The sequence below is a fragment of the Echinops telfairi genome, unplaced genomic scaffold (assembly GCF_000313985.2).
Source record: "Echinops telfairi isolate 266 unplaced genomic scaffold, ASM31398v2 ScPeMD7_7469;HRSCAF=8507_0, whole genome shotgun sequence".
Lineage (NCBI taxonomy): Eukaryota > Metazoa > Chordata > Mammalia > Afrosoricida > Tenrecidae > Echinops > Echinops telfairi.
Window position 1 is genome coordinate 37,227,840 of NW_022111372.1, and position 14,139 is coordinate 37,241,978.

Below are 14,139 nucleotides of genomic sequence, written 5' to 3' on the forward strand. Positions count from 1 at the left end.
AGAATACTGCCATTAACAAGTCCATGTGACTCACAGTGACCTTATAGGACTGAGTAGAACTGCCCTGCAGGCTTCAAAGGCTACGTCTTGAAGGAAACAGCCGCCTGTAGCTTTCTCCCTGGTGCGAGACGCTGGTAGATTCAAACTGTTGACGTTAGTTAGCCGCTGAGCGCTTATTTCAACTAAAATGACCGAAATTTCCGACAGGTCATCCATCAGGCCCATTAACTTGCCCCATAGTGAATACACAAAGTGTTAGGGCTCCGGCTTCTAACTGAACCCAAAGTTATACCACAACTAAGACTATTTTTCTCCTGAATTTACAAGAAACGTTCTTCGTATCCTACATATGCACGTGTGGATGTTTGTCAGGTCTGATGGGTGCTCGTTTAAGGACATCCGTTTGCATCACACTGAACTACACTTGCGTAAAGAACACAGCTCAGAATCAGCCCAGGGTACCTCCCTTACAAACTCAGCTCCACGGGGCCAAGTACAGCCTAGGGGGTGCTGACTTGACGAGGTTTTTGCTAAGTGACGTAGACCAACCCTGGCTAACCGCACCGACAACAGTCTTGGGCGCTTTTTGGGTTTTGACGATCTAAAGACTCTCAAAGGGTGAAGAGGAGAACTCGCAACCCCAACCCTCACCCCCCCACCACTGGGCGGTGCGCCAAGAAAACGGCCTCCGCGGCGCACGCTCCCAGAAGGCACTGCGAACCCGGGGCCGCGCCTTTATGACATCATCATCCCGCGCGCCGGCCGCGCGCGCCTCTGCGCGTGGATGGATTGCCAGGCCCCCGCTGCGCCTTCTGCGCAGTCGCGGCCCGGGCTGCACCGCGGCTGCCTGCGGCTGGAGTCGGAGTAGATCGGTGCTGTGTGGCTGGGGATGCTCCAGCTGGCGCGATGGCTCCCGCCATGCAGCCAGCCGAGATCCAGTTTGCCCAGCGGCTGGCTTCCAACGAGAAGAGTATTCGAGACCGGGCGGTGAAGAAGCTGCGCCAGTATATCAGCGTGAAAACACAGGGAGAGGCAGGTGGGCGCTTGCGGTCAGTTCGTTTCGCACATGGCGGGCGAGCAGCATGTGGCGGCCGGAAGGACCCCGCGGGCAAAGGGCGTGGACATAGGAAACCGGGCCCAGTGAAGGAACGATGCTTCGATTTCCATTCAGGGCAGTGATTCGTGACATCCATCGCGTGCTTCGGCGTGCCCGTGACTGCATTGACCGCTTACTTAACTGTGTGTGGTCACATCTTGCATTTGGGGAAACGAGCCGAGTAGTGTTCAGTAACTTACTACAAGTCACTGTGGAAACGGAGATGTAACCGAGATCTGATTTCCGAGCCTGCACTTGGAATCAGTAGACACGGCCAGGTTTATCCCACGGCTCCCTTCCTCGACTGCTGCCTTCCTTTAGCCAACACCCTTAAGGGCCGACGATACGGGAGAGAAGGGCACTCCAGAACTTGTAGTTTAAGCTGCAGGGGTGGGGGGTGGGGGTTGAACAAATAAAATAGAACTTGTGGCAGTGTGGTGAAAGAAATGGAAATAGGCTATTATGATAGGGGGAAAGTAGGGAGAGGGCTCCCCTACACTGGCTGTTCCTGGAAGTTCTTTCTGGGCTAATGTTTTGAGATCTGAAGAGAGGAAGCCCAGTCATGGAGAGGCAGGAGAGGAGCTGAGCCTACCCGTTGCTTTAATGCCACTACCCACACACAGTGGATCGTTGGGGAGGAGAGCAAGTTAAGGGAAGGTGAAGGTGTCCTGAGATGAAGTTGGAAATGCAGGCAGTGGCCAGATCACACAGGGCTTTGGAGTTCACCTTGTAATTGCACAGGGGCCGCCGGAGGAAATTCATTTGCCTGCTACGAAATATGCTCTTGTAAACCCAAGAGTGGGAACTGCAATATGCAATGGAGATTTTATGTTGCTCTAAGGTACTGTCTGATTCATTTACTGCAGCTACAAATACATTTAAGACGAGCTTGAAAGAACAGGTAGCATCCGCCCCTTCACTAACTTGCTCCGTTTCTTTTATTTTGAAGAGAAATCGCATATGCATATGATGGGGGAGGGTGTGGAATCAAGGCAGAAAATCCTGGCTTCAATTCCTTTCTGATCTCTCACTAACAGATTTCACTGGTCTCTTGAACTCAGGTATCCCATATGCACTGCTGGTTCCTCAATCCAGACTTTTCCTACTTGGATCTTAGACAGGACCTGTTTGCTGGGCACCCTGATGTCTCAGGCCCTTCAGGCACAGAATGCCCAAAACTAACTTGGTTTTCTTTCCTGCCCCCTCCCCCAGAAAAAAAAAACACAACAGTTCTCTTCTGATGCTCCTGTGTTTTTTGGTTGCTGTTTCCCACTGTCCTCTCTCATGCTAATACTCTGTGGCTGGACCCGGTATTATCCTGGACTGTTCTCACTGCCCCATGTTTCTTCTAATGCCACACCCAGTGTCTCTTGGCCATAGTTAGCTCCAGAATCACTCCTTGGAGTGGCTGGTGGGTTTGAACTACCAACCTTTTTTGGTTTGCAGGTAAGCACTTAACCTTCTTGTCACCCGGGCTCCTTTCCCTTCACCGCAGGCCCTTTCTTTCCCATCAGGGCTAATATACTTCCTCCACAACGTACCTTGCTGTTGCGTCCAACAGCAAGCCAACCTTTATAAACTTCCTAAAGCAAATGTGATCATGTCATTGTCTTTCTTAAAACTCAGAACCCCTCTAGGCTCCCACCTAACTACGGCTCGACAACAAGCTGTTTGTCGTCCCTCCTGGGCAACACACCTCTACTCTTGATTCTCTTGTTTACTCATTGAAGGCGAGTGCCCCCTTTCTGCTTTCCCTGAACTCTCATACCTCCACTTCTTAATGATTCTGAAGTACCCAGCATGCCTCTGCTGTCGTAGTTAGCTATACTCCACCTTACTCGGCTGTTAATGTGCCATCTCCCCTACCCCCAAAAAAGCCACTGCCAGGTCCATCTGTTTTCTTGCAGGCCCAGCTGTGCAAAGACCTGGCCATGCCCAAGAGCATGTGAGGAGCTGGAGCCCTGTGCATCCTGAGGTCCAGATACACTACGTGTGTGGCTGTGGAATGGGTCTAAGTGGTCAGCCAAATAGAGCCTGTTGCTCAGACCCCTTGGGTGGCCTGGCCCAAGACCTACCAGGTGCTGATGTGTTGTTGCAGGAGCACAAGCTTGGCCCCACTCCCCAGTGCTTGACCCATCCTATCTAGTCCTTCTGTTCACCTCCCTACCCACATCAGGCACGCTGGCCTTCCAAGAACAATTCTGCCTACTAAATGTCAGCAACACAATGGTAAATGACACTGGGCAAAAAGGGCTCTACCCCAATGGCCAGTTGCCATTGAGTCAGTGCATTACGGTGCATGGTGACACGAGGGTGGCAGGGTAGAATTACACTCAGCTGTAGCTGCCATTGCAATAGAACACATGTGTTAGGCCAGGTTGACTTGAGAAACAAATCCAGTGACACTCGTGTAAAAAAGAGCTTTATATCAAGAAGTAAAAATCAAATATCCCAGCCCAGTCCAACTCAAGTCCATAAGTCCAATACTAGACCATAAGTCCCTCTTGAGACTCACAAAGCCACATGCAATGTTGCAGGAAGATCAGTTTGGTGGGCAACCAGGGTCAGCCAAGAGGAAGGTGAAGGCAGAGTGAGAGGGGAGGTCCCAGGGCCCTCCTTATGAAAAGGCCACTCTGACAGGGAGGCACCATCAGGCTGTGATCTGATCGACAGGTTGAATACCACCCCTGTACTTCAACATCTTCACTTAGAAATGACGTGTCATTTGTACCTTCGTGGCACACCTATTTTTTTGCATCGCTCTCTGGGCTCTCCCACCTACATGAGGTAGCCCATGTAGCTGCCCCTCAGCAGGAATCTATCTGTACCACCACAAGTACCTGACCAACAGTCACTCTGGGTTTTTGACATTGGGCGTTTGCAGGCATGGCAAGGTCATTGTCCTCGGTTTGAGGTTCCTCTTGCCTGTTCATTCATCCTCTGATCTAGCCGCATTTGTAAGGTAGAATTGGGATCATGTGGGGGGCGGGGAGAGCATTAAAGAACTAGAGGAAAGTTGTATCTTTCATCATTGCCACACTGAATCCTGACTGGCTCTTCTTCTCCCTGCAACCCTTCTGTAAGGGGATTTCCAGTTGCCTACAGATGGGTCTTGGGTCCCCAATCTGCACTCCCTCATCACTATGATATGATTTTTTTGTTCTTTGATGCCTGCTACCTGATCCCTTACGACACCTCCGGATCACACAGGCTGGTGTGCTTCTTCCATGTGGGCTTTGTTGCTTCTGAGCTAGATGGCTGCTTGTTTACCTGCAAGCCTTTAAGACCCCAGACGCTGTATCTTTTGATAGCTGGGCACCATCAGCTTTCTTCACCACATTTGCTTATGCACCCATTTGTCTTCAGTGATCGTGTCAGGAAGGTGAGCATCATGGAATGCCAGTTTAATAGAACAAAGTGTTCCTGCATTGACATAGGGGGAAAGTACCTGTTTTTATTGATTTTGCAGCCAACATTGTGATCGTTTTCCTCTCGAAACCGCTTTCCTTTTGATGGCACATGAAGTGGCAATACATCTTAAAATGAACAATGTGCTCAATTCCGCCGAGATGATAGAGGTGAGGGGTGCTTGTGTGCGTGCCCTGGCCTGTTAGGATTTGGATCATCCTGGCCCAGTGGTATGACACACCAAAGCTGTTGTGACGGTGGGGTGGGCCAGAACGTACAGCTAGAATGTAAGTGGTTCACTTCATGGTGAGACTAGCTATTGGGTTTTCTCATCTCAGAGCTTCTCTTGGTGTTTACTCGGCCCGTGCTTCGCTCTACGTTGTCACGTTCACATTGTTCATTTTGTAATAACTAAACCTGTAATTGTCCAAAACCTAATTGTAGCTCTGGCCCCAAGAAGAAAGAGCCAATTAAGAGGCCATTGAAACAAATACGCTTCAGATAATGTGCTTCCACTTTCCCGCTTTTAAAAGATCCTAAGTCGTGAGCATTTCTCTGTTTTACTCGTAGCCATCCGTGTAGCTCTAAGTTCTTCAAAGATTGGCACCTTGTTTTTGCCAACTAAATCCTGGGTGAAAACAAGTGATTGTTACACATAAGCTGTTAGTAAATAGCTATTAAAACGAAGGGGGGGGATAAAGCTTCAGGAGAAACTGAAGCCATGGTTATAATAATATCCACCAGGTGAATAAGACTTTTACTCTTTCAAAGTGCTTCATGCATGTGCTCTTATTTTTTTCCATAACCTTTACATATATTACAGGCGAGGCAATTGAGACTTGTCTAAGACCACAGAGTTAGGGCTCAGCCATGGCTTGTTTCTCTCTCCAGTATTTTGCTACCTCCCCTAGGGATGAAGCAACAAAAGGTGTGTTTGCATTCGGCGCCCTTTCCTACCTGTGTCCCAGGTCACCCCTGTCACTTTGCTTCCCGTTTATAAAAGCCTCAGCATGTAGCACATCATATTATCCCTTGGCCTTCAGTATTTAGGAGTGATCCAAAGATCATCTAGCTCGCTTACTGCCATCCTGGCGAGGCTGACTCATGGCAGCCCCTGCAGCTTTCTGAGACTGTCACTATTAGAGTGACGCGCGTCGAAAGCAGCCCAGTCTTTCTCCCACGCAGCTGCTGGTGGTTTTGAGGTGCCAACCATGTGGACCACAGCCCAACTCAACCATTCCGCCACTGGGGCTCCCTCCAAAGATAATGGGTCTATACCCTCACCACTCAGAGTTGGTTTTATAGACTGGTCTATTTATAAGAGCATCTACTCATAAGTACGTGCTCCACTTCTCTTATGGTTTAGGAGCCTTGGTGGCACCGTGGTTAAAGTGCTCTGCCGCTTCAGCTGTGCGAACTTACCAGCTGCCCCATGGGAGAGAAGCATAGCTGTCTGTCCATAGATTCCAGCCTTGGAAACCTTGAGGGGCAGTTTGCCCCTGTCCGGCAGGCTTGCTGTAAATTGGTATCAGCTCTGTGGCACCTGACAACAATGTACTATTTGTAAGAGGAGAAAGGCCAGGATACAGTGTAATAGAACATGATGCCACCTAGGTGCTGCACTCAAGGGTGCCTTCCAGGTATCCTTTTAAGTGTGTAAATGCACAAGAAAGGTCTGGAAAGATCCACAGCCCTCAGACAACAGTGCTTCCTTTGAAAACCTGCATGGAGTCCCCATTGCCTATAGAAGAATGTTCGCTTGATGATTTAAAAAGGGGGAAAAAAATTTCTGTTGTTAGGACTCTTTCCATGACAGCTCCGGAGAACCTCCCAGCACACTAGTCGTGAGGCGAACCGATGAGGCAGTGTCTCAGCGACAGCTCACCAATAAGCCACAGTGCAGTTTGCCTCCGTCCTGACCCAGTACTGGGCTCCGCCTCGCTCTGCACTTAGACTTAGCCTGCCCTTCCAGGCTAGTGAGACAGAGCTCATCATCCGCAGGCGAGTCATTGGTCCAGCTCCTACACCAGGCCCACTGCTGAGCTGGCTCAGACCCTGCCCCCACTGTAGAGTGCCCAGTGGAGGTGACACCTCTAAGTAGCTGCTCAGCCAGCACCAGGGTGCCCAGGGCTTGAGCCTCACAAAGTGTAAACCCTCCATGGCCTTTAGCTTCACCACTGTTTGCGCCGCGGTAGCTGCCTTTCTGAGGACTTTCGTAAAACACTTGATGGTCGGTCACATTTTGGCAATTGCATGTCACCTTTTTTCAATCTCTTACTTAATACTTCAAATATATGTTACTACACTCCTAACTCAGCTTTCATACTTGCCAGCCCCTGGGCCCGTTTTCCTGGTCTCCAGCCTGCCCCTACTCCTGCCTCCACCTCCTTCCCCCAGATTGTGAGTTAATCCCCTGCTCAGCCCTCCCCACACGCTGTCCTGTGGAGCTCCAGAAGAGGAGAGAGGTTTGTGAAAAGCACAGTCCCATCATTGGGCCTTTTTAAAAAAAATCCCTGGAACTCGTGAAATACCCAATTTGTTCCTTTTCTTAGTTGTTTTATAAATATCTTTGGTGATAAACCCGAAGTCATGGAAGACTCCATCGTATTTGGCTGCCATCTCCTAAGACTCTTGAATCTGTCTTCTCTGCTTACCACCTCCCCGCCGCCCAGCCCAGCCCACCCTAACCCAAGCACTCGTATTCGTGAGGACAGGCCGCCGCCCACCTGCCCTGCCACCCTCCTTTGCGTGTAGCAACAAGGAGGGTGTGGGGCTTCATCTTTGGGAAAAGGGCGCTGGTGGAAGAGAACCTGGGTAAGACGCCCACTGTGGGTGGCCATCCTGAGCTCTCGGGGAGGACATGTGTGGACTTTAAAACTAGGTTTCGAGAGCAAATGTTTTGAGAATGCTGAGGGTAACAAATGTCCAAATGTGCTTTATACAATTGATGTATGGATGGATTATGGTAAGAGTTGAATGAGCCCCCAGTAAAATGATTTAAAAAAAACTAGGTTTATGTGTTGTTCTTGTCCCCCAGGAGGCTTCAGCCAAGAAGAGCTCTTGAAGATATGGAAAGGGCTCTTTTACTGCATGTGGGTGCAGGGTGAACCTCTCCTACAGGTAACGTGCACCTCCCTCCATCACACGGCGGCGGCGTTGGGGCGTGGACAGATTAACAGATGTCAACTCCTTTGTCTCCTCTCATGTGTTGCTGGCTGCTGTTAGGTCCTCTCCAGCTCGCAGTCACCCCGCTGGACAGAGTGGGGCAGCTGGCCCTAGGCTTTCCCAGACTGTGATCTGTGCAAACAGGCCGCCTCGCCTCGCCTCCACCAAGCAGCTAGTGTATTTGAGCTGGTGGACCTGTGGTTAGCAGCCCAACCTTTGCCCGCATTGTCACCTGGGCTCCCTCAGTCCTCTCATAAGTCTGCACAATGTTTTGCGTGCGCCCTCTGCTCTGACTTAGACGCCAGAAAGCCAAGCCGACTTCTAGTGCATTTGTTTCTTTTTCATTAATTGTTTGTGGTCAAGAAATAGCACAGAAGAGTGTCTAGTCCAAGATCCTGGGGAGGGGAGGGGATGCCAGGGCCCCAGGATCACCCACCTCTGCCAGAGCGCAGTCGGGTAACCAGGGACCTGCCTCGTGTAACGTGCACAGCCAAGCCCTCGCAGCCCAGGCTGCTGCTGGCTCAGAGCTCAGGGGAGTTCACAGGAGGGTGCAAGTTTGGCCCCACTTCCTGAACCCACTGAGCCCCGAGCTAAGTTGGGCATCTATGGAAGTTCTTTCCCTAGTGTGTTCAGCGCTCTGTTGCTGCTGCACACAGCAGACTCTGGGAGTCTATCGAGAACTCTGCCTTGAGCACACCAGGAAGGAGATTCTCCCTTTTCTGGGTCTTAACACGCAGTCTTCTCTCTCTCTCTCACACACACACACACAAATATACACATGCAGACACACGACTGCCACGGAGCCGTGTAGTCATGAGGTTGAGTTTATTGCTTCTACTCCACTAAACATATTTTGAGTAGGATAGCAGAGCAAAATATTTTTAAACTACAGTGAAAAGTAACAAGCCAACAGCTGTAGTGGGGGAAGAAAACGGAGCCGGGGAATGTCGTTTTGAAGGCGGGGGTGCCAGTAAAATGAGAGAGACCGCTTGGAGGCTGGAGGGCGGGCCAGAATTAGCGTGGTGGAGCCATCTCTGGTGTGGCCTCAGAAAGAGATGCCACCGTGAGACCCTCCCTGCAGCAGGCCTCCTCGCAGACCCAGACCCCGAGCTCCCCACAGGTGAGTCCCGCCTTTGTATTACCGTTTCTTCCCAACGCGCATGGACCAAGCTGAGAGCCGAGTCCTGTAGAGCAAGAATCCCCCGTGGCTAGCCACAGACTTCTGTCTCCTGGGTCTTTGAAGTGTTAGAATAGATTCACAGTTTCGCAATTTAAGTATATTTTAAAGCAAGGGGCTGATTGCTGCTGTACTTTGGCCGTAGAGCACTGGAGCTGATGGCTAGAGATGCTTTTTCAACATGCAGCATAAACCACTCTGGGGGCAAATGAAGTTCACTTAGCGGTCTGTCAACTTTTAGGGATTTCATGGTGGATGCCGTTCACACCCCGTTACTTCCTGCTTAGTGGAAGTGGCGCGGAGGACAAGGACGCAGGCCATGGAGCGGTCTGGTGGGTGTTGCACCTAATCCCAGTGTTTCCCCCTGTCCCGCAGGAGGAGCTTGGGAACCGGATATCGCAGCTTGTCCATGTCGTTAACAACTCAGAGGCGCGTAAGTCTTGGCCGTTTCTTGACTTTCCCAACTTCTTGCTGTGGGACTTGGTCGTTTTCTAGGAAGCCTCCCCAGCACTGCATCCCCTCCTTCCGAATTGCTGTTTCCCAGCGTGCTGTCTTAGCACAGTGAGCCCGGCGCGGACCGTCTGAAGACGGGTGGCGGGCGACAACTGACCCCCGATACAGGGAACGGTGCAAACGTGCATGCTGACTTGATACGAGGGTGGAGGAGTGTCCAGTGAACTCTCTCCTACTTGGCAGAGATTTCTGGGAACTGTTTTCAGAAATGACGTCCCCCAGAACTGTAGCGCTCTGGGCTCTAACCGCCCTTCGAGGGTCCGTGTACTTGTGCCTGTGGTGGCGGTACCTCCCCAGGGTGCAAGCCATGTGAGGACAGCAGTAGGAAAGCCATAAGGTAGCTTCGCTTTACCAGAAGGAATCACCAGGTGGCAACATGAGTGAATCAAGGTAATTCTGAGATGGCTGGGCTCTGATTACCAACAAATGAAGAAAAAGCTGGCCAGGTGTGCTCTGCCTGGTGATGCTCAGAACGAGACCATCCCACTGGTTTCTGGAACTTTGTGTGGCTCTCAGAGTGTTAGTGGGGTTTCAGCAGAGCAAGAATGAGCCAATTTCTGCAGATAGCTTATGGTATAGGTTTGTAGATTGCCAAATGAATTGTGGCGCCCCCCCCCCCCAAAAGAAGAATAAACCAGTTAGCGGACCGTATACATGTTCATCACAGTGAGCGGTTTGGGATTGGTTCTCAGATCAGGGTGTGGTGGAAGGGGCTTATAGGCGCCCTCCGTTTCAGAAGCTATCTTGGTGGTAATAGACGCCTGACTTAACTGGATAAAGAAACGCTCCACAGAGCATTCTCACTGAGCAGGAGCATCCTGCTACTGTAATAATATGCTCTTGTTTACTTGTGAAAGAAATTATCATGCCTGCTCATTTACTGACCAACATGTCTCGATGCCTTAGATTCCCAAGGAAAGTAAATAATAAGTAAGGTGTCTCCCTCGTCGGTATTTTCTTGCTGTATGATACCTCACTAACGTGGAAGCCAAGCACTCAAAAACTGTGTCCCCTGCAGAGCACCTGTTCCTTCAGACCTTTTGGCAAACCATGAATCGAGAGTGGGCGGGGATTGACAAGCTGTGCCTGGACAAATACTGCATGGTACGTTCAGAGACGAGTTTCAAAGTTTCACTTGAAAAGCTCGTGTGGAGGAAAGAATTTTCAGTGTTTAGAGAACAAAAGGTTGATGTATGAAGCCAAGCAAGTCCCAGGTAGGAGGCGTGGGTAGGCCAAGTCCCAGGTAGGAGGCGTGGGTAGGGCAAGTCCCAGGTAGGAGGCGTGGGTAGGCAGCACAGGGACACTGCTGCGCTTCCTCTCCTGGCCCTCGGTTCTCATGGGGAAGTGGGCTTGGAGGTCTCAAACCAAACTGACCAACCTCGTTGCCATTGAGTTGGTTTCCCACTCCATAGGGGGACTGCCCTGTTGTGTTTCCAAGGCTATACACCCAGACAGACACGGCTTTCCCCTCTGAAACAGCCAGTGGGTTCAAACCCCTGGGCCTCCACTTGGCAGGCAGGCCCTTCAGCCACTCTGCCACCAGGGATCCTGGGTCCTCACTGAAGACCCTGTCCTAGAAGGTGCACAGGATTATGGTGGGTGTTATCCCCTCTGGTACGCAGGGCACCCCAGGGCCATTGTTCTTCTCCCGTTTGTAACCAGAACCCTTTCTTCGCAGCTGATGCGCCTGGTCCTAAGGCAGTCTTTTGAAGTCTTGAAGCAAAGTGGCTGGGAAGAAAGGTCAGCAAACTTTGTCTTAGCATCTGATGGCTATTAAACTTTGGGGGTAACAGTGTTTTTCAACTGATGAGCTAAAATGTTCATTTGTTTGGGTTTTGTTGTTCAAATTCTACAAAGCAGCATTTCACAATTTGTACATGCCCACTCAGTGACCTTGATTAGATCGTTCAAGTTGTACAGCCTTCTGAGTTGCCCCTTCCTCGTTAACATGAACTCACAAAAGTTTCCCATCTAACCGTTCACATTGCTGCGGTCAATTTGGATAGATCTTCAAAGAGCAGAGTGCCCAAGGCAGACAGTCTTTGCTAGTTAAGCTGAATCACTGTTTGTTTTGAAGAGAACTTCAGGGGGTGGTTTTGGCTTAAGGTTTAAAGATGATCTTCGGGTGATAAGTTCGAGGGTTCGTTCCACCTCTGTGGCCCTCCCTGGCATTTCTAACTGGCTGTTTTGTATGGATGATTGTGTACGCCTGCCATTGGACACAATACTGACACATGCACGTGGAGAAATGCTGGTGTGCCCGCACTAACAGGCCTGGGTACGTTTTCCCCATAGCGGAATCAAGCGTTTTCTAGATGTCTTAATGAAGGAGGTCCTGCATCCTGAAGGCCAGGCTCCAAGTGGAGTGAAGTTCCACTTCATCGATATTTACCTGGATGAATTATCTAAAGTGGGAGGGAAAGAGGTGAGTGGACATCCGACCTCCTGTTAACAGTGTGGTGAAGCCACAGCTAAATGGGGCTTCCAGCCCTTCGGGGGGAAATTCTGTGAACTCCCAATTCCATTTCCCACAGACTTTTTGAAGCCCCTTTCTTACATGAACAGACGTAGAGCTTGAAGGAAAGTATACATTTTTTTCTAAATTGGGGGCTGTGGTCATTTTCACTCCCTCTCCTCCCTTACCCCAAGTGTTCTGCAGAGCATGGGTCTTTTTTAAAATAAAGTCTACATGCTACGTTAACGTAAGGGGCCTTTGTGTTGCACTTGCGAGAATACCTGCGTGGAATGCCTCTGTAGAGTCAGGCCTGTGTGCACTGAGAGTCCAGACCGGGTCCCTTTCTCTGAGCTGCTGGGCCAGGGTAGCCCATGGCAGGAGTGCTGCAGGCGGCCGGGCTCGTGCGCCAGCTCTGCGTGGGTCAGCATGCAGAGTGCGTTCTGCACTGCGGGAAAGAGCCAGGATTCTGGCTGTGTCTACCTGGGTGAACGTGGGAGGAGTTCCTAGTTCAAGGACATGTTGGAAAAAATGAAAAAGTCTCTTCCTTTCTCTCACTACGTGCTCGTCGTACGTCTATATTACAGCTTCTGGCTGATCAGAATCTCAAGTTTATTGATCCGTTCTGCAAAATCGCTGCCAAGTCTAAGGAGTAAGTGAATCGTGCTCTTGTGTCCGTTGGTGCTTCATGGTGGGGAAGTGCACCTTGCTGCCAGGCTGGTGCATGCTGGTCGGGTGGTGGTCCAGGGAGGAAAGCTGCGCCTTCTCAGTTCCCACCAGCAAGACATTGGAGTCTTTCCGGAAGGAAAGGGCTCTCCCGGTGTCAGGGTTTGACCTCAGTCCTTCCAGGACGCAGACCCTCCCACTTCCCTCCCCTCCCCTTACACACACACGCACACACACGCCTCAACCCTCAGCAGTTCATTGCTGGCCGCTAGCAGCCAGCACAAGTGGGCGAGCATGTAGGGCATGCGTAGGGGCACTTGAGCTCTCTCACCTGGAGGGCACACCGACCTGGTCTGAAGGCGCTCCTTTGAATACCCCAGCCGGGCCATGTGTCCTGACCTGCTCTCTGCTGTGTTTGCCCCTTCAGCCAGACATTGGTCCAGACGATAGCCAGGGGTGTGTTTGACGTCATCGTGGATCAGTCTCCTTTCATACCTGAAGAGGTGATGGAGGGGCAGAGAACCAAAGGGGGTGATGGGGAGCTGTCTGAAGAAGAGATTGCTGAGAACGAGGGGACAACGTGGAGAAAAATCAGCAAAAAGAAGACAGGTACAAGAGTTTCCTTGGATGGTCTGATTTTTTTCCCCAGGTAAAATCTTCATCAAACCCAACACTGCTTTTTTAATGCATATGATGGAATCCCTGAAAATAACCTAGAATCGTAACAGGAAGCAGAGTCTTAAAATTGTGCCATCCACCACCCTCCCAATTGGGGAGAAAAAAAATAGAGGTGTAGTCAGACACCCGACCCCTAACAGTGTCCTCCAGGGAAGTCCTCAGTCCATCACACCGCAAGCAGCCACACTTCTGCCTCTCGGGGTCTTCCAAGGATTTTGTGGGTGCCGGTGCTGTTGGTTTGAGGGGTTTGGGTGTATTGTCAGTATCCTGATGAGGACTTGTAGACACAGTACTGTCCAGAGGGGTGCGCCTTGCCTCTCTGGCTCTCCAATGACCGCGAGGCTTCCTCCCGTTCTTTTTCTGTGGGTAGTCATTGTTCGCAGGGGAGTGCCCTGCAGTCAGGGGGCCTTGAAGTCACAGCCCGCAGGGGTGGATGTACAGCAACCCAGGGCTCAGCATCAGATAGGGCAGCGGTTCTCAACCTGTGGGTCGCGACAAACGTGTTCTAGTTGTTGTGCTTTTATTATTTTCTAGTATTTCTGCTTTTCTTTTGGATCTTTTTTTGCGGGTTGGTGGGTGTTTTGTGAGTTTGGATTTTAGTATGATTTTCGTGACATGAGATCCAGGGTAGGTAAGTCTGTGACTGGAAGAATAGTTTCTTGGGGTTAATGGTAGGGAAGGCTGGGGCAAACTGAGGAGCTAACGAGGAGTACAGGAATGAAGAAAACGTCCTAAATCAGTTGTGACGATGTTCTTTTCAATATATTTAAACCATTGAGTTGTGTGGTGTGTGAATTATAGGTCAATAAGTTGTTTAAGATTTTGAGACATTAATGCCATTTTTCTGCAAACTTTTTGAATTTGCATATGCAAAAATGTTAATGGTTAGCCCTGGGTAATAGAATTGTCTGCTTTTCTGTGTTCTATGTGCTTCTGTTGATTTCTACAGTGGTCATATATTTATTTTTTTTAATCAGGAAAAAA

At 50.3% G+C, this 14,139-nt stretch overlaps 1 protein-coding gene across 1 annotated transcript in view; it reads left to right on the forward strand.

Moving 5' to 3' along the window:
* Positions 1 to 868: 868 nt before the first annotated feature.
* RRP1B (ribosomal RNA processing 1B) overlaps positions 869 to 14,139 on the forward strand; it is a 27,995-nt gene continuing 14,724 nt past the window's right edge. The window contains exons 1-8 of the mRNA XM_045284618.1: positions 869 to 1,036; positions 7,542 to 7,624; positions 9,222 to 9,279; positions 10,378 to 10,463; positions 11,038 to 11,099; positions 11,655 to 11,784; positions 12,399 to 12,463; positions 12,905 to 13,086. Of these exons, the coding sequence (XP_045140553.1) occupies positions 907 to 1,036; positions 7,542 to 7,624; positions 9,222 to 9,279; positions 10,378 to 10,463; positions 11,038 to 11,099; positions 11,655 to 11,784; positions 12,399 to 12,463; positions 12,905 to 13,086 (796 nt within the window). The 5' untranslated portion in view covers positions 869 to 906. The remainder of the gene's footprint in view (positions 1,037 to 7,541; positions 7,625 to 9,221; positions 9,280 to 10,377; positions 10,464 to 11,037; positions 11,100 to 11,654; positions 11,785 to 12,398; positions 12,464 to 12,904; positions 13,087 to 14,139) is intronic.